This window comes from Cyclopterus lumpus, chromosome 25 (assembly GCF_009769545.1).
Source record: "Cyclopterus lumpus isolate fCycLum1 chromosome 25, fCycLum1.pri, whole genome shotgun sequence".
Classification (NCBI taxonomy): Eukaryota; Metazoa; Chordata; class Actinopteri; order Perciformes; family Cyclopteridae; genus Cyclopterus; species Cyclopterus lumpus.
In genome coordinates this window covers 8,641,238-8,665,023 of record NC_046990.1, presented here as the reverse complement: position 1 = coordinate 8,665,023, position 23,786 = coordinate 8,641,238, and the positions used below count along the sequence as shown (strand labels likewise).

Sequence of the window (23,786 nt, the reverse complement as noted above, 5' to 3'; positions counted from 1 at the left end):
TCAAGTGGGTTTGTTTATGAGCAGACTACAGAAAAGCCACCAACAGGATTTCATGAAACTTGGTGCATGGGCCAAAGAAGAACCCCATTACATTTCGGAGCGGATCCGAATCACAGAGCGGAAACTCTCGTTACCGTAGCGAGAGAGGGGGCGTGGCCTTGGCTAAGGTCTGTGCTCTCAGATTGCCCTTCTAGCGTAAAATGGTCCCGTCCATATGCTTTCTAATGCATGTTATGGCTCATCCTCACTGTATTTAAGGTCAGGCACCTACAGTGGGTGGGTTCTTGTCCATCTGAAAGATGCATGATGGATTGCTCACATAATGTTTGTTTTTTTAATCAAATCCCAATTTGTGTTGATTATTTTTAAAGAAGTTAAATAAAAGAATCTCTTTTCAAAATCCTGAATGTAACAGAGCACAGTGGGAATGTATGTCAATTCATAAGGGCTCTTACCTTTTAAATCTTTCTGACTGAGAATCTTTCATGAAAAATAATCAGAAGAAGTTCATTTCAAAATATGTTATGCCCTTGAACAGCCTCTTTGAACTCCCTTTTACACATTTTTTTTCCACATAACCAAGACGCACTCTGAGCCCTTTTTTTATTTTTTATTGCAGCCGAGAACGTTTTTTTGTTGAGGGAGCTGACACACTTTCAGACTCAATAACCAAAGTAACCTTTAAAGTATTGATGTGGATAAATCACATGTAGTCTTCTGACAAATGGAAAGATTTAAGCATGACAGATTAAGACTCAGGCAAATCATCTCCAAAGCCTATTCCACATATAGTGGAACAGGAGTTTCTCACAGGTGTAAACTAAGGTTGGCGAGATAGAAGTGTGTGTATTTGCGCACCCATCTGGGTGCATGTGTGTGTTATTTCATGCGTGTGTGTGTGTGTGTGAACGGCTTACTCTACGCGTCTTTGATCAGATATGAAATATTCAGAAACGCTGCTGTATTTTGATGAAAGTCAGATATCCCTCAAATAGGAAACAGCAGTCAGCAAAAGAAAAAACAAAAAACCCAGTAACTGGATTTAGAACATGTCAAATACAGGCCAACATGCACTGACCCGATGTATGAACTCCAGTCCGTGCCTCTCAGCCAGGGCCCTGGCGGCTCCGGTGCCTCCGGTGCCTCCGTCCATTTGCACTGCATAGAAGACATGGCGGTTGGTCCCACGATGCCCCTCTGTGGTCACTAGGTTCCTCTGCAGCAGGCAGCCAAGCACGAGCAGGACTGCACTGAACATGGAGACTTTCAAAATAAAAGATGAGGAGAAAATTACTGCAGGAAAATGCATTTACTAAACTTTTGACATATTCATGTCAATAATGTACGATCTGGGACACGATGTCAGTCGTTGCTGCACTGCAATATGATGTTAAACGTGTGTTTGAAGCAACAACAAAAAAAGTGTTACTCCTTAATGAAAGCCATCCATAACATGTATTGGCATCAGCTTCAGACAGTGAAGAGATGCGTATCAGTAGGATTGCAACTAATAATGATTTCATTTCCAATTGATCTGATTACTGTTTTAATAATAAAGTTAGAAAATTGTGAAAAATGCCTGACATGACATATTCTAGCTAGTTTTGTTTGATCTACAAAGATAATTAATACACTACGTTACTTGAAATAAATACAATAGTCTCTCTCTCTCTCTCTCTCTCTGGAACTGACATTATGAATATCCATTATTAGAAAGAAAAGAAAACACAAACACCTACAATTCAAAACATTACCATAACACTCTAAATACCATCCAACGGCACAAGCGAGTTTACCGAGTGTAGGATTCAGCATCTCAGCGCAGAGTATTAAACATTGGCAATTGTGACGCAATTTGCCCACAGCCAACTCCTCTGTACTTCTGTGCTGAAATCCACAGCGGCTGCCACCTACAGCATGTGAACCACCCACCTGTAGCCACAGGGAGTGGAGCGTCCAGGAGAACTCTTTCACCCAATGCCGATGAAAGCCAGGACTCTGCCATGGCGGGTGGGGTGGGGGGGCCCAGAGCGAGACAACACACACTCTCTCTCTCTCCAGTTCCCAACCCACACGTTTAATCTCCTGACCTCGATGCAAATGCTTCTGAGAGCAGAAAAGCGCCGTCACCACTTTCATCGTGTGAACTAACTTCACTCTTTAAGCAAAACCGGAACTTGTATCAGTCCTTTTCTTTTACACCGGCGCTTTCCTGTGAGCGATGACGGTACAAAAAGTGGTCAACTCACCCGTCTCAGTATCTCCTCCCAATGCAACTCACATTTACTGTTGATCCGTGAGGTCGGTCGCGGTCTTTATAGATGCATTAGTTTACACTGAACGTGATTAGCAGAGCAATCGGGTAACTTGTTGTGTTCAGCCGGTTGTTTTATACATGTACACTCAGCTCCTGAACACTGAAAGACTCTAATTAGAGCTGCAACGATTGGTCGATTGGTCAATCGGCGGACAATTCATCGGCTAGTCACTATTCTGATCATCTTTACATCGTTTTAAGTCACGTTTGAAGCAGAAGTGGTTAAAAATCGGTGGTTCCGGGTTCTCAAATGGAAAAAAATTGTGCGGTTTCCTGGTTTGACACGTTGATACAAAAATAACCCAACCCTATACATACTTTGTCACTCTTTACTATACTACTACCACCTAGTATATCTTCCAAAAAGGAATTTTAGGGCGAAAGCCTTTCGGAAAGCTAACTAAAGCTAAATTAAGTGGAACGTTCAACTTGGCCGCGTGTCAATAGCCGAACAACTGCCGAAAATGATGAACAAATGAACTGCTAATAAAAATAAGTTAGTTGCAGACCTACATTGTTGTAAATATGAAATCTATGGTCTGTAAAGCACTTTTTGGGTTGTTTTATTACTGCAAAAAAACACCCACTGACACAAAGTGGAACTCCAAACTAGAAGATTAGGATCTCGCACTCTTTATAGAATTATGTGTGTATATTTATCTGACTTCCATTCAAAAGCCTCCTCCAAAAAAACTAAAACAACAACAAACAGTGCTGCTGACCACCGTTTAAAGTCTACAGCATCATTCAGCTCCAATCTCCCAAGCCACTGATTGAAATCGATAACCTCACTTGGGGCTCGGGCCCCAGTCAATCCCACTGGAGGTGCAGGGCCGGCGGCGTACACCCCGCCCAGCGTGGAGCGGGCCTCGGGCAGAGATGGAGTAGACAAGGAGAGAGGGGAGGGGAGGGAGAGCACATGAGACTGGAGCACAGGAGAGCCACATTGAACAGTGTCAGGGCCGCGGGGCCTCGGGGCCTACTGGGACGCTGATAAAGTACCTGGACATTTTTATAGACAAACTACTTATTTCCGTCCTCATATCGCTTGGGAAGACTGATAACTTTATATTCCTCTCAGGCAGAGTAATGAAAGGAAGGGGGCAGGGCGGGCTTTCAGGAGTTTAATTGATCAAACTGTAGCCACAAGGTTTTTTTTTTCCGGAGATAAAAGACTAGCACTCTCCTCTGTACAATGCAGAGATCTTTTAGAAAGCAAACGGGGGGGGGAGAGAATGTAACTCATTATGCAAAGTCATTACTTGCCTCTGACTATACTCCTTAAATAGGGGGAGTTAACAGTGGGATTGAATCGTACAGGATTTCCAGAGGTCAAACTACCGGTCATAGGATAACATTATTTTACGCTGTCCAGATTATTACACCAACCAGAATTTCTGGAAGGCGGTTTTGAGGTCAAACTATTTCAAAGGGTATGACAACAGTAAAAAAAATATCACTTTAGAACTGCTCACAGGGAAAGTTACAAAGGAATGGGTGTCAAACAGTATGGCTCCATTCACTGGAGTCCAAGTCCCAATGTTAGCAAAGCATTCCCAATCGAATAGCATAGAACGTTATTGTCGCACCGGAGCAGAACAAAAGCCTTTGTCTCACCAACCAAGACAAAAAACATCCAACAATTCTCTTACGACTTCTGGGGAACTTGTTTTTGTTTGCCCTCCTAGACTGGGATATATGCAATGCTGAATTGTCCCTGAGCAAGGCACTAAAAGACACAAGTCAGACTCAGACTCTCACACACACAGACAGACAGAGATGCAACTTTTAAGATCCATGTTATATTTATTATCTCAGTAATCATGTCTAAAATGAGGACTCTAGGAAACACTGTGAAAGAACACGCGTACGTACACACACACACACACACACACACACACACACACACACACACACACACACACACACACACACACACACACACACACACACACACACACACACACACACACACACACACACACACACACACACACACACACACACACACACACACACACACACACACACACACACACACACACACACACACACACACACACACACACACACACACACACACACACACACACACACACACACACACACACACACACACACACACACACACACACACACACACACACACACACACACACACACACACACACACACACACACACACACACACACACACACACACACACACACACACACACACACACACACACACACACACACACACACACACACACACACATTGGCGTGTCTTACCTGGGCACCTGACGGGAACAGAGCCATCGTTAAGGTAATTATATACACCTGTCCTTCTCCTACGGTCACCAAGTCATTAGGAAAAAGGGTCCAGCCTCAGCTTAGCTCCGCCCAGCTCCAACCTGCACGAGCTCCAATCAGGGAGACATGGAAAACACCTGTGTTGTAGCATGTTTTGGAACTATTATTTCATTTGAAAGTAGGGCAACATCTTAACAGACGTGGTTTCTGTGGTTGTCCGTCGGTAGTAACCCACTTGTTATAGCTACAGGAGTCCTTTGCACACTTAAGTACGTCCAAATGATCACATTTGTAGCCCCTGTGTCTGCAAAACACAATTCGGCCATGGTCCGGTGCTTTAAAGCTTGGTCGGGGGGGGGGGGCGAGAGACAGAAATTAAACTGTTTCAAACCTCACTCCCTCCATGGACTACGGTGCCTAGAAAGGATGGAATGGGTTTGCAAAGCAGTGACAGAGAAAGAAAAGAAGAAGAAGAAGAAGAAGAAGGGGGGAAAAAAGCATTTACCTTTCCTTTCCTGGCGACAGCGCATTCACACAGATGGACTGTCTCCTGTTGAAGGCAGAGTTGTGTAGCCGGTGCATCGTAAAGGAACAAATCCCCCATCGTCCATTGTTGTTGTTGTTGTTATTGTCTCCACTGCCCTCCCGATAACAAAACGTGCACATTTAGGGCACGCAAAACACCGCATCTGTCGTGCATCTCCGCGCTAGACAAGTCTAAACGTGCAGAAATATCGGACTGTAAGTCGAGAAAACGAGCACATCCACGGCGTGTGGCGGAAAAGGGGAGGGGGGGTTGTAAAGATGTGAGAATGCATTAGAATGCAAGAAATGGTGTGATGGCGAGAGAGACTGTTGGGAGAGACAGATCTGCATATGGAAATTAGGGTTAGCGTGGATAAAATCCTACTTGAACCGCCGAATCATTCTGTCTTCAGTCAGGCGGGACCCCTGCAGTGAGATTAGGGGGAAGAAGTGACTTTGAAACAGTCTGTAGAAAAAGTCGCAGCAAGGAGCAGGTTGAAGCCATTTTATTAGCATAAGTGTATGCTCAAGGTTGTTTTAATGGTAATACTTTAAACATACTGGGAGGTGTTCCTCTGCGTATTTATTTTAAGGGTTATATCGGATATATTTGGTCTAAATTAAGATGACTTGAACTCCGACTGTGTGTGAAATAGACATTTCAACTAACGTTAGCTTAATTACATTACTTAAAAGTCTCGTGGGGGGGGACCAGAGCTCGGCGTTGAGTGGAGAACGTTTTTTACTTTGCTCTTAAATAACACATAATATCAAATAACTCCTATAAATAAAGACGTCGAAAACGAGCACGAGACAACCGGGCTTCAGCACAACTAACGCGACGGAGGAAGCGCGTTGCAGGGAGACCTCCGCGACCCGTGTGTCGGCTCCATACCGCGAGGCTCCGCCCACTCTGAAAACTTCCGGCCAATGGCCAGGCGCGTGGCGAGTGTGCGCATGCGCGGAATGGCGGCGCGGGAGAGACTGAAAAACCCAAACAACGAAGTCACGATAGCGACGATAATCGTCGTACTTTGCTTTACGTTTACGGAATAATACATAAGTAACGGACACATAAGGTTTGTAAATGTTTCATAGCATTATCTATTTATGAGGGTGCTGCTATATATGTAACTAACGGGGCATTCATCATATTATATGCTATCCATTTGGTCAACAGTGACACAATCAGGGTGTCGCTTACACACACACACACACACACACACACGTTCTAGCGTCAGTTAACATGTTATAATTGCTGCCTGTTGTCTTACACACTGTCCCGTGGGTCTTGAAGGAGCTTGCTATGATATCTAGCATGTGGCTGTCACTGACTAGTTTAGAATCAAGGTTGGTGTCAGTGAAAGCTATTGTGTGTGTGTGTTATTGTAACGTTAGCTATGTTTAAAACTGTATATGTCACACAGTATGCTCGTGTTTAATTGAGTTCATAGAGTCCATCTGTTTGATGTTTTGTGATACAATCGATTTGTTGTCTCGATGCACTGTTTTTATCATTTCAAGGCGATACTGATTCTGACTGGCAGCATGGAGGACGACTTCAGCCAATCCCTCACCCCGCCTGTGTCTCCATTCGCAGCAGACAGCCTCTGTGAGATGACTCCAGCCCGGCCGGCATGCTTCTGCTGCTCTGTGACAAAGGAGGAACCCACTGGAGCACTTTCCACAGAGGGGTACGCCGCAAGAGGCTCCCTGAAACGGTACACTCGCCCGCCGGTTCACCGTAATCACAAAGGATCAAACACATTTTCCCACTTAGAGGGCAACAGTTTTCATTCAATTCAATTCAGTTTATTTTGTATAGCCCAGAATAGAGAGGAGAGCATTGTATTCACCTTCTTTCTTTTTTTGTGCACAGAGGAATTTGTCTCAAAGAAAATTGTTGACAGATATGTGGATTATCCTGAGTCAGTTTTTGATGCTTGGAGCACAGCAAATGAAATTCCAGTCACCTCCCATCGTAATAGGTCAGTGTAAAAACCTCAGTAAATTAATTCTTAACTGATTGCGTCCGCTCTGTAGGCTGCTGTTGCATCTTGACCCGGCTCCTGCCGAGTATGAGACGGACACAGTTGAGGTCTTTGGTTTCCCCTGGGTAACAGAGACGGCATTGGTGGAATCTACAAAGCCTCTCTTTGGTCTGTTCAGGTAAGCCAAGATGTAAAATCAGAAAAGTTTGCTTTTAAAACAAAACCAGTTTGTATTGTTTATTGGTGTTTACTTTAAACCACCATCATTTTTAATGCAATTTCCATGGCAGCCAAAGCTAAGAAACGGAATCCTTCTTAGACAGAGCTTCTTTTTTTTTAACTAGATAACCAGAGTTTGCTTTGAAACACTATACGCCCCGTGGGTCATTCACATACATGTCAATGATCTTGGTTGCCTTTCTTTATGTTTCAGACAAAAGCTTTACAGGCTGGAGTCCTTGGTGCAGTCCAGCTCGCATGACTTTGGTAAGCTTGTGCCATATGTGGTCCACACTCGAGCTAATAATCAAACCTTTACTTTTTTATCTCAGCAACTTGTCCACACAGTCAGCCTCACATTCTCAAATTAACAGAGGGCTTTACAATCTGTACACATACAACATCCCTGTCCCAGGACCTCACAGAAAAAAATCATTCACAGGGTTTTATAATATCGAATGCAGTGGGGGGTCTTTCAGCATCTGCCCAGTGGGCATGTTTTACATGAAATTTAGGAATACTGCCCACAACATCCGTCGTGTGTTGTAGGTCAAGCAGGCAACCTCCACTATGAAGCGGAGGACCTCAGACAACAGTGTGTTTCCTTTCTACAGTATGTCAAAGTCTTCCTGCACAGGTAATTCCACACATTCAATGTCAACACCAGTACCTCGAATTTGGTATCTATACATTTCATTGCCGCTTTTCCTGCGTTCGTTTGTTTATGTGGACTCGCGTCGTCCTTTTGCATCTGTTCAGATACCTGGAACCCTCCAGCTCCCTGGAAGCAGGTCCTTCGCACCCGTATGAAGAGCTAGAAGCTCAGTTCCCCTCTGCTCTTCTGGAGGAGCTGTTTGGCATCACCCTCCTCATAGGACGACTCAAAGACCTGCCGGCCAATGTTCAGAGTGCCTTCACTATACCTAACCCAGGAAAGGTGTGTGTGATTCTTAGGCATTAGTCGTAAAGGAGATGGGCCTTTTTTTGTTTATAGCCCTTAATTAACCACCCAGAACCTTGCTGTAACTTGATGTCCTACTATTTACATTGGCGCTGTATTCCCCTTACAGATTTTTCCTCCCTCTTGGCATTTGTTACACCTCCATCTTGACATCCACTGGTCAGTCTTGGAGATCCTTCACCTACTTGGTCACAAGATGCACGGCAAGTGTCTTTTTAGACAGGAAATAGACGCTAAAGGATACCGAAGTATGATACGTCACTTTTATTATGTTGCAGTGTAGAGACTGATGGTACATAGTAGTGTTGGAATCCAGAGACACCATATTCTCTCTTTGAATGATTGTACGTGGCGTCACAGTGGGCAATGATCTTCTGACTTGCATCTCATTTGAGCATCATTATCATGGAAACGGGGCTTTTAGTCATTTTACCTGTTCTCCTCTCCAGGCCAGGTGGTGTACGCCCACCAGTTTGTGAACCTGACGGGAGAGAACCTGACCGACACCAGCCTGTTTGAAGAGCACCTGTGCAGTCTGCTGTGTGACCTAACTGGTCTGGCCATGGGCAAATACAGCAAGGTGGGCGGCTGGCCACAACTCATTAGCATCTCACTGTTGAGATGTACCAGCAGTTTTTCTAGGTTGTTGTTGTTGTTGTTGTTAGGTTTGTTTTAGCTAAAAAAAGAAACTTGCAATTCTGCTATTAAATATGTTAATTGCAGCATTTAGTGCTCGGGAGATGGCACATACATAATATGAATTTGGCTTCTGAATATTATCCTTTTTAGGGTGGAGAAGCTTCTAAAACGGCATACGTACTGGATGATGATAACAATATGAAACCACATTTTTTGCATGCCGATCACTCGCAGTATTACACTTCTAATCAAACTATTTGTGTAATCTTCGTGTTAGTGATAGACACCATGCATTCATGTAGAGCGGAGCTGCAGTAGGGGGAGCTTACAATATTCAATGGATCCTGTCCATTTGTAGGTGAGGCCTACAGAGGCCCTCAGCACCCATCACCACCTCTGCTCCTGCACCAAAGAGCTGTGGGTCCTGCTCATGCACCTTTTGGAATACAGGAATAAAGTGTTGCACACGCAGGTGGGGGCAAACGCAGACAAGTTCACAGTCACACAACAGAATATGACTCTGGACGTACTAAATCAACCTATGTGTGTTTGTTCCCCCCACACACCCCCCATAGTCTTTCTGGAGCTACATGAACTCGTTGTTGAGGCCCCTGGTTTCAGGGAAGCCAGCAGCAGAGCAGTTCAGTGGCCTCCCGACGCACTGTAAGGACCCTCTGTCGTTCACATGGTGGCTGGTCACCCACGTCTCGATGTTAGGCCAGTACAGTCGGAACGGCACTCTCCGGTACGAGGTAAGAGGATCACAGTAATGACACCGTGAGAGATTACACTGAAAATATCTCTCTATATTTCTTTATCCATTCATTCTGATGTTTTTTTCCTCCTACAAATGTGTGTAGGTGCATCCAGGTATTGAAATGTTTAAGCCTAAAAATTCACCACAGAAGTTGGGGTTTTGAAGACATTTGGCCTCTCATCCACGATGCTTCTGCAGTTCTATAATAAGTCTTGAATTCATTTGTTTTGACACTTTAATAAAGAATGGTGCCAAAACTAGACATGTTGGTGAACAGAGAAAGATTACGTAGAACGTCTTTGTAGAAATAAGTGAGACTGATGATGATGGCGCCTCTGCATCATCAAGAGCAGGTGCTCCTGATAGCTGGTCGTGTCTACTGTAGTTTTAAATATGAATCCAGGTGACACTGATGTGTTTTTGAAGTGAGTTTGTATGAGGTACTTAACCATAGTCAGTATTTCCTACAATACGTCCTCAGTTTGGACAATCGGGCAGGAACACGGGAACAGGAACAAAGCATGCACTGCTGTGGACGGGGGCAGAAAAAAGAAAGGAGCTTTAGCCACTTAAATTAAAAAGGCCAACCTAAAAAATAATCAATACCAGTTTCAGTGTTCGCTACATTTAGAATATTTTCAGCGCTTTATCTCGCCATCGGACAACCTTTTTTTCCCGATAGGAAACCGAAGCCGATATATTCATCTGTGTTCCCTTCAGGGACACGTGACTCCATTGACAACAGCTGTAATTTAGCCTCGCCGAACACAGTAGCTGCTGGTCTACTGCTGCTTCGATCGGTTAGTGTTTTGTCATAGGAGTCTCTTGGCTTTGCAAAGAGCATGGATTAATATGGATGGATTAATATAACATGGGAAAAGAAGGTAAAAAAATATATATATATTCTTAATATCGCGTTCACTTCAACTGCTCTAGTGTTTTTTGTTTTTTTTAGGAGTCTATAATACATTTCGCTGCTGCCCCTGTCCACAGCAGTACGTTGCTTTAGTTCGGTGCCAATGCTCTCGGCTGTTCTCCAAACCGGGGACGAATAATCCCATAAATAGATAATGTTTGATATTGTTTTTCAATGTATCGTGTTTTTCTATCTGCATTCACAGAAACATCTGGGGGATAATTGGACTTTAGTGGAGGAGTTGCTCAAGTTTACTTGTAACCCCAAGGTTGGTACTGCTTTTAAGTAACAATACATTAAGTTTTAGTCGTAATCATGTGTCTGTGTAAAATAACAGGGAGGTCTAGCAGAGGAGCAGGTCAGGATGCACGTCCACTGCTGTCTGAGTCTCTGTCTGCTGTGGGAGCCGAGCACCAGCGCTGTCTCCACCCTCTGGGACTACTACTGCAAGAATCTGGTGAGGACCGACCTTCACAGCAAACCATGTGGTCACTGATGGTGCATTACACGCGATAAAAGTTGCTCAAACGTGATGCGTTGCCTCATTTTCTGCATATCTCCTACAACCAGGCCACCCTCGGCTGACTTTCGTAATGTGAATGAACCATACCGCCACTTTTTGACACGATGTTCTTTTCATTTTTTTTTTTTTTTTCTTCTTCTCTTGGATTGGTTCCACTGGCTGTCGTTCTAATAGTTTTACTGTATTTAAGAAAGTACGGGTTTATTTTCTATCTGATTTTCATATTTGTTTGTTTTTCGCCACTTCTAATTCTGTCATGAAAAAAGGTTGCTTTAATTTCTCGTGCAGCATTGTAGCGAAGCTGTGTGGCACATTTTCCTTCATGTTATCATCAAGGCCTGTACAGTTACATTATACATCCTATTCTGTCCCTGCGGCCCAGAGTGCTTCATTCAGCGTACCCTGGCTCGGCATGTCTGGCATGGGCACGTTGTGCAAGACGCCCCTGGCTCTGTTGGATCAGGCCCGCAGCTGCTGCTCCCCCTCTCCCCTCCACTCCTCGGGACACACCCAGCTCTACCGCTCGGCCAACTCCTTCCACATCTTCCTTCGAGTGCTGGCCCTGTGCCTTGCCCAGGACAGGGCTGGTGGAGTCCCACAGAGACAGATCAAAGGAAGGTAAGTGTGGATAGACGTCTGGGAGGCTTTGTAGTTCTCGCTCCTTCACATTCACTCCCACCATAAAAAAAAAAAAGTAGGTCTCAGTGCCAGGCAGCTGACTCCATATGCAGCGTACATAGTATTTTGGAGGAAGAGAGGATAAATAGGGTAAACAAGGAATAGAAGCTGTGAGAAATGATTACTAATCAGGACTAGGCTTTGTAACGTTCCCTTTTCCCCTTGATCTTATGTGTTTAGTGTGCCGTGTGTGTTTATATAGGTGCACACTTGCATGAATTCACAAACAACATGCGTGTTTGCTCGCCATCATGCATTTCAGTCTTGTTTGTGTGCGTGCCAGGTGCACCGGCGTCTCCCGGTGCGTCTTTGATATTTACTCAGGCCCCCCCGGTGGAGCAGGTGTCTCAGGAGTCAACCACCTGCTCTTCAGCACAGACCAGAGCCAAGAAGGCCTCCTACGGATGTGCGCGCGCACACACACACTGCACCTGCTCACTAGAGGCGTGTGTGTGTGTGTGTGTGTGTGTGTGTGTGTGTGTGTGTGTGTGTGTGTGTGTGTGTGTGTGTGTGTGTGTGTGTGTGTGTGTGTGTGTGTGTGTGTGTGTGTGTGTGTGTGTGTGTGTGTGTGTGTGTGTGTGTGTGTGTGTGTGTGTGTGTGTGTGTGTGTGTGTGTGTGTGTGTGTGTGTGTGTAAAGTAAGAAAGAGGAGAGATCACAAGCTAATGCACATCAGAACCGAGCGCCGGACCATCCTGTGTCCCAGACCGGCTGGGCGCCAGAGAGAGGCAGCCGTAGATAAATCCGCCTAATGACTTCCCTCTGTCTGGAATGTGCTCAGTAGCACTGCAGACATGGGGGCTAATTAGCTAACGAGCGTGGCGGTTAATTCGCCTTAACGAAGCTGTGTTGGTTTCCAACACGGATAGAGAGGGGAGCTTGGGCGGTTAGGGGGGGGGGGGTGATGTGGGTGGTAGGCAGTCTGGCAACAGCCACACTGGGCTGGGACCGGTCCAGATTTCTCCCTCCTCAACCTCCCTCACCACAACCTCACGCCTCCCCCCCCCCCCCCTCAGGAGGCGTGAGGCGTGCCGACTGTATTGCTCCAACATTTCGGCAGCGTTCCTACTCCTGGCCGGGCTCTGCGGGACACCCGCGTCGACCGCATTAATGGGAGCGACTGCAAGCATGTTGATCTCCAACGCCGGGAGTTAGAAGCATCTGCTCGCCTCCGTATGAAGAAAGAAAAAAAAAAAGCTGTCCGGAATAAACAAACAGACAGGCAGGTTGGGAGAAAACACAGAAAAGCCTCACTGCTGCCTCCCAGCTCGCTGCTTATATCCCTCTTACATATTACCCGTTTATCTATTTAAATCTTCCTCCACTCACACTCTTGACTGCATGCTTGGCCACCTTTTTTTTCTCTTATATAGTCCTCTGTGCGTGTTACTAAGCTGATTTCAGTGTTAACCTGGTCTCTCTCACCTCGTTTTTTTCTCTGCTCCTTTAAAAAAAAAAATCGGTCATACTTCTTACAGTGTGTGTGTGTGTGTGTGTATTGATCTCACTCTGGTGTTGCAGTAAATTGGTTTGGCTGTAGAAAGAGGGACCAAGCGCCTACTGCTGTGTGTCTGAGTGTCTCTGACATTTAACATGATCTTTAAAGGCATTTCTCCACAGTGCCCGCAGGATCTAACAGCGTGCTGGGTGAGAAAACCACCCAGCACGCTGTTAGATCCTGCTTACTCCCTCTTAAGTTATTTTTATTTATTTATTTTCCTCACCCACACATACTTACACATACACACACACAGACCGGGCAGCCCAGCCTCTCCCCTAGAGCTGAGAGGGCAGGTGGTGGGATGCACGGTGTGGGTGGAAAGTTCAGTTAGTCAGCGTTTAAAGTCGGAGGTTTAAGAAGAACAAATCACCCCAAAAGAGTTGGTCAATGGAAGTTTAAACCAGTTAACTGTTTTGTTAACCCGGATTAAGCGATATTATAAAGAGCTGTCATTTTGAACACGCCCCTTATCTCTGACCACCTTTTCCTCTCGGAGAGCATTTCTCGGGCCACGTTTTTATCAAAACTCCCTCTCCTATTCTCTCGTGTGTTTCAGGATTTATTCCAAGTTCTCCTCAAAAAAGATGCAGGAGCTACCAGAGGCAGGCCTCATGAACTTCCTGCTGCTGTTTCTGGTGGTGGCCAAGCAGGTGGAGCTGGAGGATGTGGCCGGCAGAGCCTGTGAGCTGCTGGGTTTCCTTCCCTCTAGCTGCCCCACCGGGCACCGCAGCCTGGTCTGGAGGGGACAGCTGTCGCTGCTGCTGTTGTTCCAGGTATTGTTTGTCAGAAATTGCATCTGGAGGTTCATCAAAGTTCTTCTTTTTTTTTAATTTACAAATTCCACCAATTTCTTTTTTTGACATTGTCTGATATTTCTTCTTTCCAGGAGAGGGGGCTGGATGTTGGTGCACAGGCTACCTGGCTGGCCTCCTCCTTTAATGAGACGGCCAAAGAGTTCTACAATAAGACCACGGAGGTCTCTCGCAGGCTGGCCCTCTGGGGGCCCCTGGGATCATACCTGGAGGGTGTGGCCGAGGTGTTTGAGACGAGCGCCGACCTCAACCTATCCGAGGAGAAGCTGCTCAACGAGGGGTTTGATTGGTTGCTGCGTGCCTGCCGCCTCTCTGAGCTGAATTCGGCCCTGGGCTTTCTGCAGATCGTCCTCGCCCAACTCAGGTGAGACGGCTGGTGGAGAAATACCCACAGGGCCGCAAGTCTCTCTTGTTTTTTTGTCCTCCCAAAGTATCTCTTATTCAGTTTCTCTCGTTCCTTCCTTTCACCGATCGCTGCTCCCTTACAGATAGGGGACACATTTGGACAAATGTTTTCGGGCGAAAGCCACGCTAAGCTTCTATTAAAATCCGCTGAGAGGCCACAGCAAAGGAGAGCGATCTCTTCTGCTCTTCCCAACCCGGCCCCAGAGTCTGCTCACTTCTCATACTGACAATAGGTTGATTGTGCTGTCAGCAGGAATGAGTGTCTGTGAAGACTTTGTGTTGCGTTGAGGCCCCCCCGTTAGTCTCGGCAGACCCAGTGGCCCCCATGTCACCCTCACCTGGTGCTGGCGAGGCTCCGAATAGAGTTACAGGCCCAGGGGACCCTCCTTGGACCCTCCCGTTGTCGTGGGTACAGCGGCAGTGCTGCGAGTGCGCTTCGAGACCACGGTCGGGAGGGATGTCGGGGTGGGTTCAGCTGTGGGACACGGGTGTTTGTTACACGTTCGACCCCGGCTGAAGGTCAGAGAGCCCCAGCTGAAACAGTGTCCGTCTATGTGGGGAGGTAGAGGTGGGAACAGAAGGGAGAGTACATACAAATCAGGTGAGACTGGAAGGCTTTGGGGTGAGGAATGATGTGTGACCTCTCAAACTGGACTCCAAGTGGCAACCTTTTAAGCTCCATTACCCCAGGTTGCAACAGGGTTCACTGCCTCATCGTGGTGGAGAAGGTCCCCTTGGAACCCAAATGTTGGTTGAAATATATTCTGATTACGGCCGCGTGCAGGATTTTCTTATTCCATTAATTAATTCAGCTTTATTGTTCGACGCTTGCTGTTCCTACACCCAATAAGTCTGCTTGGATGCGAATGTAGTTAATCAGACAACTTTTGAATTATTCAACAAGCAATTGGTTATATATATATATATATATATATATATATATATATATATATATATATATATATATATATATATTAGCAGGATACTGAACTATGTACGCTTTAAAATCTGTTTAGTTATCGCAAGTAATTTTATTACTGCGCTTTTCAACAACGTTATCCCATATTTTCCTCCATATCGCGCTGACCTAACTCAAAATTCACACTCCTTCTCAAACAACTCGCGATGGAAATATCTTATTTTTGGGCTTATTTCAATCGGTTCCAAAAAAGTATCAGCGGTATATGTTTGCAAATATTTGCTGCACGTCTCTCTATGTATGTGCTAATAGGAACACACTGGGTGCTTTATTGAGCAAAAACTATTACTGTCACTTTATGCTTACACCACTTCCAAAAGGTTAATAAATGAGCTGAAATACTATAATAAGGACATTGTAAAGTTAAGTGTTCCAGAGCCCTCCTCCTGATTCTTGTAGGTGTATGATTGCTTTAACTCTCCAGTGTATACGTTCCACCCTGCACACACACACACACACACACACACACACATATACACACAAACCTACACACTTGCCCATGCCCACACACCAAAAGTGAAACAGTAACCTCAGAGTACTCCTCTTATCCCAACGCTGGGCTCCTATAACATGGTCGCTCGTTAGCTTTGACTAATTCCCAAACTTCCCATCTGAGATCTCGGGTTTGGAGGGCACACATTTGCACATTAATGGCCAAGAAGAGAGAGAAAAAGAGAACTCCCAGAGGCCGTCTGTGTTATGGACCCGGACCACGCTGACCCATTTAACCAAATAAAATAAAAAAAGAAGGAAGACACGGTCTCTCTTTCCAATCCGTCTCACCAAATTAAGCATAATTCTTCGGTCCTGGCAATTCTCGGTATTTCTTTTGTGATTAATGTTTTTCCTGCGACACAATTAATGGGCAATTATGTATCCTGGCAAATTCAGCCTGCGCATCATTATGTCTACTGAGAGCCGCGTGGAAACCGCACACATTAAGAGAATTATTCTGCCAATAGCTGGGGACCCGGAGGGTCCAAACGTTTCGCTCTTGATGGCCATCGCCATGGTGCTGAGGCGGGGGGACGCCAGTCCCAGGCATAATTTCCCAGTTTTATTCCTTCCCATGACCCTCTACTGTGGGAGTGCGGGGGTGTCGCTGCTTGACGGGTTGAGCGGGCATTGGCACGCCGTGTTGGATCTGTTTTTTGGGACAAACAAGATGAAATGTTGATGACATGCAAGCCTCCCTGTGAAGAGTTTTCCTTTTTATGAACATTATTGAGCCTTCCTTTTCAAAGTCGAGGACAGCTGTTGGGTAACTTATGGTACATTTAGTATGGTACACCTATGTTTTTGGATGGGGCGACGTGAACAATACATTGTGCGTGCGTGCGTGCGTGCGTGCGTGCGTGCGTGCGTGCGTGTGCGGCTGGCAAGGAGGATTAAGTGGGGTCTCTGATGATGTCTTGTACAATGAGGGTTGATGGGTGTGAAAGGCCCATTCCGCAGTAGTAACGAGGCTAATGAATTCAGACTCTAATCGATTGTCTCAGCTCTCCCTGGATTAGATGCAACCTTGCTGGAAGGGAAGGCACTGCCGAGGTGTGTGTGTGTGTGTGTGTGTGTGTGTGTATACCATAGTGGCAGACTAGAGTGCGTGGTCTAGGATGGGATGGAAGGAAGGAAGGGGGTGTTTTTCTTCTTCTTCTGTCCTTCCCCAGCACACCTAAACCCCGCTTCCCCATCCCATCCGGGTGAACGAGGGGGACAGGAGGATCATCTCCAGTCTAAATGAGATTACAGCTCCTTCAGCTGCTTATCTGGGCTAATGCCAGCCACTGTGGGGCTGCTGTAGCGGCTGGGGCCAGGGCCAGGGATGAGCCAGAGTATAGTCTGTGTACAGGGGATCAGCATTAGGCTGCTCCCCTCTATGCCTATAATATCCTCCTCCTCCTTCCCCTGCTCTGCTCCACACTGCAGCGCACCACCGCACGCAGTAATCCCCCAGGGGAGAAGAAAGGCAAAACACATGAAGAAGAAAAAGAAGAAGGAGGCAAAAGGGAGAAACGGGGGAGCAAAGAAAAGGATTTTGAGAGAGCGGAGGGCGGGGTTGGACGGCGTTGTACACAAGAGCACGGCACTATGTTTGGATTTTGTGTCTGACAGATTTGTTTATCTGCTTTCTCTGTGTGTGTGTGTGTCCTTCCAGACGGGTCCATCAGCGCAGTGTCCAGTCGGCGCCCCCCTTGGCCTGGGCTCCCGGTAACGGCAGTGTGGTGAAAGAGCGCCACCTAGCGGTAGCAGCCGCGCTCTGGGCACACTTCTTCCCCTTCCTGCGCAGCCTCCGCCTCTCCCAGACCCCTCCGGCACAGCTGGCAGATGCTGCTGCAGGTCAGTAACGCCCACCGGTGAGGAAGAAGATGCGCCGTGCGGAGGGAGGACAGGGTGGGGGAGAGCAGGAAGGAGCTTTTTGGACAAGCGTTCAACCAAAATGGACTCGGTTGCGGCCAATTCTGATCATTTTTGACTGAATGCCAGCATTTCGCACGAAGGCAGAGAATTTGAATTGAATTTGGCGGAGAGAAGAAAATTAGTAGTTTGTTAGGAGGAGAACACAGTAAACACTGAGACAAATACGTCAGGATGCGCATGGCTGCAATTCTTACACTGCCCTTTGATCTTTGAACTATGCAAACGAAACAATGAAATCGTTTCCTCTTCCTCAGGCTTCACCCTGTTGGCCTTGGATCTGCCCAGCTCCGCCCCCCAGGACCTTCAGCCCCACCCAGTCCAGTCCATCATGCAATGCTTTGGCTGGGACGACATGGTTCAACCGGTTTTGATAACTCGCTACCTCCCCCATCTGCTCCAGAACAGGTACAGTTGGCCTTTGAGACCCTCTGTGCTTTTACCCTTTGACAAAGTTAATTTTCGACAACTCCTGTAGCACAATTGGGTGCAATCTAAATAATAGATGAGACAGTGAGTATCCTTGATATGATCAAAATGGGTTTAAATGAAGAAATTGCTCCCATGCCTCTAAACTGATTCCAAAATGTAGCGCATCTCCACAATAGCACTCAAGGGTACGATAGGAATGTTTCAACTTCAAAGGTCTTCTTCAGACGCTGCCAAGTGATATTAAGGGGCTACACCTAAATATAAAGGCGGAACAAGGGCACTCCTCGTATTTATTGTTTTGTACAATAAGTACCAGCCTGCCAAGCCTCCATCCACTAGCTGTTTGAGCTGCTGGAAATATGTCATTCATAAAAAAAAGTTCTCGTGAAAATGTAATTAAATTGCCACCCTTTTAGATATAAATGATCACCTTCCTGTATCATTCTACGCTCAACTCAGAGGAAATCTGATGGGAAGAGGCATTTATGTGTTTCAGACACAAGTGGATCTCCATGTTTATGGCTCGCCGTAGAGATCCTCCTGTCAGAATACAACAAAATATGACCACTTCAGCACAACGAGGTGTCGAATGTGAATTTTAGCATTGACATTAATGTTTAAGTGCGCTCGCGTGTATGGCTGTTGCCACTCACTTGTTAAACGCTTGATATTCCTTCACATATTCGTCAAGTAAAGACCAGTAAATCCAATAGCCGTATGAAAAGTGCACACATTGCATATCCGTGTGAAGTTGTTCTCCGTCTTTCGCAGCGAGCTCTTGTCCTCGCTAAGCGGCGATTCGGCACAAAGGCTGTCAGTGAGGGCCTGGTTCCGCTGTGTTCTACAGCAGCACCTTCAAAAGAACCCAGATGGCTCCGACAGCAGAACAGGTAATGCCACTACAATGTCTACAATGTGAGAAAAAAGACATTTGAATAACCATCCATTGAACACCAGGCAACATTTACTTTGGCGCAGGTGTATATGGAATTTCTAGCATATTAGGGAATTCAGAGGTTTATCACCAAATGGTGAAGGTTAAAAAATGTATAAAACTCTCAAACTCTTTGGGTAAGACAGGAAGTACATGTACAAGTGTTCCAGGGTACAGAAACTCTTGAGTGGTTGTGACAAAAAGACTATTTTTCTAAATTGTTTTCTCTCTCGTTTTTATGTCTTAAGAACGCGTATGAAAATAGAAACATTTTGCATGGAAGTTCCTTATTTATTTAGTTTTCATAATTTTTTTGCCATGATAATTCTTTTGGTTTTGTTGTAATACTCATTTGGGCCACAAGAGGCTGAGTATCCCATGTTCAAAATGGGACTAAAAACTATTTTAGTTTTAATTTCTCAATACACTCTGAACACAAGGTGCACTTACAGTGTGTGTTTGCAAATTATGTAACATTACTGTCATATATATATATATATATATATATATATATATATATATATATATATATATATATATATATATAATCTGTATTAATCTGACATTAGGGAAAATATGAATGCATTTAGACCATGGCATAGTGGTAATGACCTAAATGAGTATACTCCATCTTTGAGGAGAAAAATATTAGGCTTGTTCCCTTTTTCTTTTTTTTCTTGTTACCTTTTTATGTATCAAATAATAACGCCTGCATTGCTTCCAGGCCGGGATGTGGAGGGGCAGTTGTGTGAACTGACCCGGCTCGTGCTGAGACTACCCGAGGTGGACAGTCTTCTGCAGAGAGCGGGCCTCCAGCCCACAGCCTCAGGGCTACAGCCCACTGCAGCCCTGGAGGTTTTTGTCAAGGTAACACATTCCCACACGTGTAAAACACACACACACACACACACCGTTTCTTAAGGATGTCTATGATTTACACTTTAATGTCCTCGACCCTGTCTCCTCATCCTCGGTTTCTGTATCCAGCATATCTTGCATCTTAGATCACATTTACTAAAGTCTGCATGACATGTTAAGTATGCTTCATGTCGGTCTCTACCACAGTAGCCTGTATTTTCAATGAAGATATTTCAATGGTTTCATTTTCTGGGTGTCAGGCTGTCGGCGGTGTGTACAGTGGACTGCAGGTTTTGTCCGAGCGCTCCTCCATGGTGACCAGAGCCCTGGACTACATCGGCGACATCCTGAAACACATTAAACCGTCTCTTGTCAGCAAGAACCAAGAGGGACTGCAGCTGGTCTACTGGGCTGTCGGTACGTGCAGAATAGACACCGCTTCAGGAGCACTTTGTCGTGTTTATTTGAATCGGTGTGTGTGTGTGTGTGTGTGTGTGTGTGTGTGTCTGACTCTTTGTTTTGATCCGTTTGAGTCAGGTTGCATAGTGAAGCACTGGAGCCCCCTGCTGGCCACAGCTAAAGCCCAGCAGCTTCTGTTCCGTATTGTGGACGGACTACTGCTCCCACTGAACCTCACACAGCAGGACAAAGCACTCCGGGACAGCCTGCCTCTGTATTTACAGGTTAGGATATATATATGTAGATGGATGTTTACTTTGTCCAGATGTTTTGATACTGACTCTTTTCATTTCTGCCCCTGCAGGGTCTCTCGGTGGCTTCCAGCGTGTCCCAGTCGCAGGGCGCCCACCTGAAGCAGCAGCTCCGCTCTGTTACCCGCAGATACCTGGACCATTTCCTTCCCGTCTCCCCTTCCATGGGCGTCATTACCAACCACCCAGTGCTTCTGAGTGCCTGTGAGGCCGCCCCAACCACCCGAGGAGCAGCGCTGAGGAGGACCATCCTGGAGGTGCTCTGGTGGGTCTCTGGAAGTGGGGCGTTGTTGGCCTGTCATTGGCGCCGCCAACCACCTATAACTTTGGCATTCATTTTCCCATCCAGATTGGGTTTTTGACTCACAGACACATTGTTGTTTATCATTTCTTGTTTCTCCATCGAAATATATTTCGTAAACGATGCTTGTTCTTCTACAAAACTAAAGGTTATTGTAAATGTCCCTCTCCAATCTTACAGCGAGAGCTTCCTGCAGTTTAAAGGTCACGCCCCTCCGCCTCGGCTCGCTGCAGTCCTGATGTTCCTACTCGAGCTTCTGAGACGGAACAGTGACTCGGACCCCGCCCTCCTCACTCTGCCCCTCCCCCCTCTGCTGCGCTGCGTGATGTTGGTCAACGAGCCGCAGGGTAACGTACCGCTTGTGCATATTCGCACCGATTTAATCTGTTTTTTTCTACATTTGAGTGTGAGCCTCAGAATGTTTTTTTTTTGTTTTTTTTCTCGCTCAAGGTTTTTCCAAAATAAATGTGACCAGGCACGCGTTTGCTTCAGCTTCACTACCAACTCAATAAATGCAGTAATCACAGTACTTACTTACTACCGGCGAGATGGTTGCAAACATGTCTTTAACACTTACAATGTTCATCAATCCTCACTTTGGAGCAAGTTATACAGAAGAAGAAGAAGAAAAAAACAATCAAGTGTGTTTATAGTAATCGCCGAAGGGCCGTCTAATCTTATCCGTGTGTGTGTGTGTTTTTTTTTATGGTTGTGGGGGGTGTTCTGTGTAGTGAGGAAGACGAGCACAGATGCCTTGCAGCTTGTGGTGGAGCGATGTGCTGCTGCCTCTACAGCCGCGCCGTGCAACCAGATGATCGCCGTGTTGCGGTAATTTACAACAACGTATAGCGAATAACGAGCCCGGATGCACAAACCCCCTAATCTATAATCAAATTAAAGCTTCTTTATCTTTTTCCCCCATTTTAAAAAAAAAAAAAAAAAAAAAAAGTATATATCCTTCACGGTTTCTACCGTTTGTGTAATCCCAATGCTCCAAGGTCGTTTGTGGAGGAGAATGAGGGAGTCTACGACAGGCAGGTGTACAGCGTCCTGGAGACGGTGTCTGTCTTGGACCCCGCTGTGGTTCAAGCTCTCCTTCCCCACCTGTCTCTGAGTCTGAGAAACACCGAGCGCAAGAGAGGACTGGGCAGGAACGTCGCTTTGAGGTGAGCGAGCGCATGAATCACACCGGGGGAAGCCGCGTAGACGGCGCTCATCGCCTTGAACTATTTATAAGTTGTCTAGACAATAAGCTGGTGTCGCGTACAGAACTGGAAATTGTTCTGTATGCTTTATTGAATGCGTCCACTAATGTGACTTCTCCGTGTAACAGGAGTGCGTACAGGAAGTTGCTGTGCCTCCTCGGAGAGAGTGGGCAGGCAGAAATAACCAGTCTGGAAACGGACTGAGAAGTTTTTTTTTTTGTTTTTTTTTCTTCGCCAGCTCCAAGAACTCGACTTTCTTCGTTTTTGGGACAAGTTTCTTAATTTGGTCATCAGGGAAAATGACCGTGCTGCTAATTGGGGTGTCCCACAAAACCTGATATGATGGAAAACACAGGATGTGTGTATATATGGAACTGTGAATATTTAAAGATGTCTTAACAGCTGTACTTAAAAGGTACAGTTCACCCACAAATTAAATCTACATATTTTTTTCTCTTTACATTTAGTCCTATTTGTCGAGCTAGTTTTTGTCATGGTGTGAGTTTGCTAGTTTTGGAGATCTCTGCTATCTCTTAAATATCAGAGCATTTGAAAAAATCCACAGCAATGTAATCTGGTTACTTCAGATAATCCACAGACCTTGTTGTGGGCGGACAACATGTCTTTTTGATTTTGAGGTGAACTGTCCCTTTTTTTTTTTTTTTAAAGAAGATGTTCCAATCATTGACTATAAGCATGATATCCCCAGGTTGTATATAATGTACATATTGTAAACAACAATAAAATAGGTGCCGCTTTGCATTTTGGCAGATGCGTTATTAATGAAATAAAATGTGACAATAAATAGGAATGCGGTCTCTCTCTCCATCTTTTCATTTCATCTGTCATGAGGGGGGGGGGGGCACAGGCTCTTGGTGCTCATACTGTCTCTACTCGGTTAGCACTCTGAGTTACAGATTTGATGACAGTCGTGGGAGAGCCAAAGAGTTCAGTAGCAAGAAGAAGGAAAAAAACAAAGTAAAAGAGAGGAGTACTGTTTGTTCCAATTCTCTCTCTCAAGCCTTTCCAAGTCGCAGCAATCTCTCACGATCCGGCTTTAGTTTGCACCAAATCACATGAAGTCTCACTCCTGTCTCACTCTTGTCTCCCACAATCACAGAGTCACATTTTCTGCCATTGCTAGTCATTTTCCAGCCTCATCAACCTTCTATGCCATGCATCCCCTCATCGGAGCGGCATACCGCTGTTCTCCGATCAGTATCGGAGGCGTTTGGAGAAGTGGTGCTTTTTTAAAGTAGTGTGTTTTTTTTTTTTTTTTAAACAGCCCTTTTTTTAGAAAATACATTCTGGATAAATTCATGAAATGCGTACAAAATATTCTTTCGGGACACCTTTTTGGACAGAAGAGGGAAGTGCAGAGGGACCCTTATCATCCTCTTTTGGTTAAAGTAGA

General features: G+C 45.6%; 2 protein-coding genes across 3 annotated transcripts in view; one reads left to right on the top strand and one right to left on the bottom strand.

Moving 5' to 3' along the window:
- LOC117727952 (neuroendocrine convertase 1-like) overlaps positions 1–5,148 on the bottom strand; it is a 142,524-nt gene extending 137,376 nt beyond the window's left edge. The window contains exons 1-3 of the mRNA XM_034528504.1: positions 5,118–5,148; positions 4,592–4,749; positions 1,079–1,263 (exon numbers count right to left, since the gene is read on the bottom strand). Of these exons, the coding sequence (XP_034384395.1) occupies positions 1,079–1,258 (180 nt within the window). The 5' untranslated portion in view covers positions 1,259–1,263; positions 4,592–4,749; positions 5,118–5,148. The remainder of the gene's footprint in view (positions 1–1,078; positions 1,264–4,591; positions 4,750–5,117) is intronic.
- A 955-nt stretch (positions 5,149–6,103) lies between these two features.
- mms22l (MMS22-like, DNA repair protein) lies at positions 6,104–23,181 on the top strand. Of its 2 annotated transcripts, XM_034529073.1 has the most exons (26): positions 6,104–6,216; positions 6,662–6,858; positions 7,181–7,306; positions 7,562–7,614; positions 7,897–7,984; positions 8,107–8,284; positions 8,418–8,511; positions 8,758–8,888; positions 9,306–9,419; positions 9,523–9,699; positions 10,826–10,888; positions 10,958–11,077; positions 11,526–11,761; positions 13,878–14,094; positions 14,208–14,497; positions 17,673–17,854; positions 18,190–18,340; positions 19,136–19,254; positions 20,023–20,165; positions 20,417–20,573; positions 20,694–20,839; positions 20,920–21,131; positions 21,348–21,514; positions 21,899–21,995; positions 22,166–22,333; positions 22,501–23,181. In XM_034529073.1, exons 2-26 carry the CDS (start codon positions 6,686–6,688, stop codon positions 22,574–22,576), a joined length of 3,678 nt encoding a protein of 1,225 aa, XP_034384964.1. In that variant the 5' UTR covers positions 6,104–6,216; positions 6,662–6,685; the 3' UTR covers positions 22,577–23,181. The 2 variants fall into 2 exon arrangements, with proteins under 2 accessions (XP_034384964.1, XP_034384965.1); XM_034529074.1 differs by lacking the exons at positions 13,878–14,094; positions 14,208–14,497.
- Positions 23,182–23,786: the final 605 nt, after the last annotated feature.

What these genes read in the sequence shown, in the direction of transcription:
- mms22l (XM_034529073.1), top strand. Translation starts at nt 6,686, where the DNA reads ATGGAGGACGACTTCAGCCAATCCCTCACCCCGCCTGTGTCTCCATTC. An exon ending in CTATACCTAACCCAGGAAAG is followed by an intron (nt 8,285 to 8,417) that starts GTGTGTGTGATT and finishes TTCCCCTTACAG; the next exon opens with ATTTTTCCTCCCTCTTGGCA. An exon ending in AGTTTACTTGTAACCCCAAG is followed by an intron (nt 10,889 to 10,957) that starts GTTGGTACTGCT and finishes GTAAAATAACAG; the next exon opens with GGAGGTCTAGCAGAGGAGCA.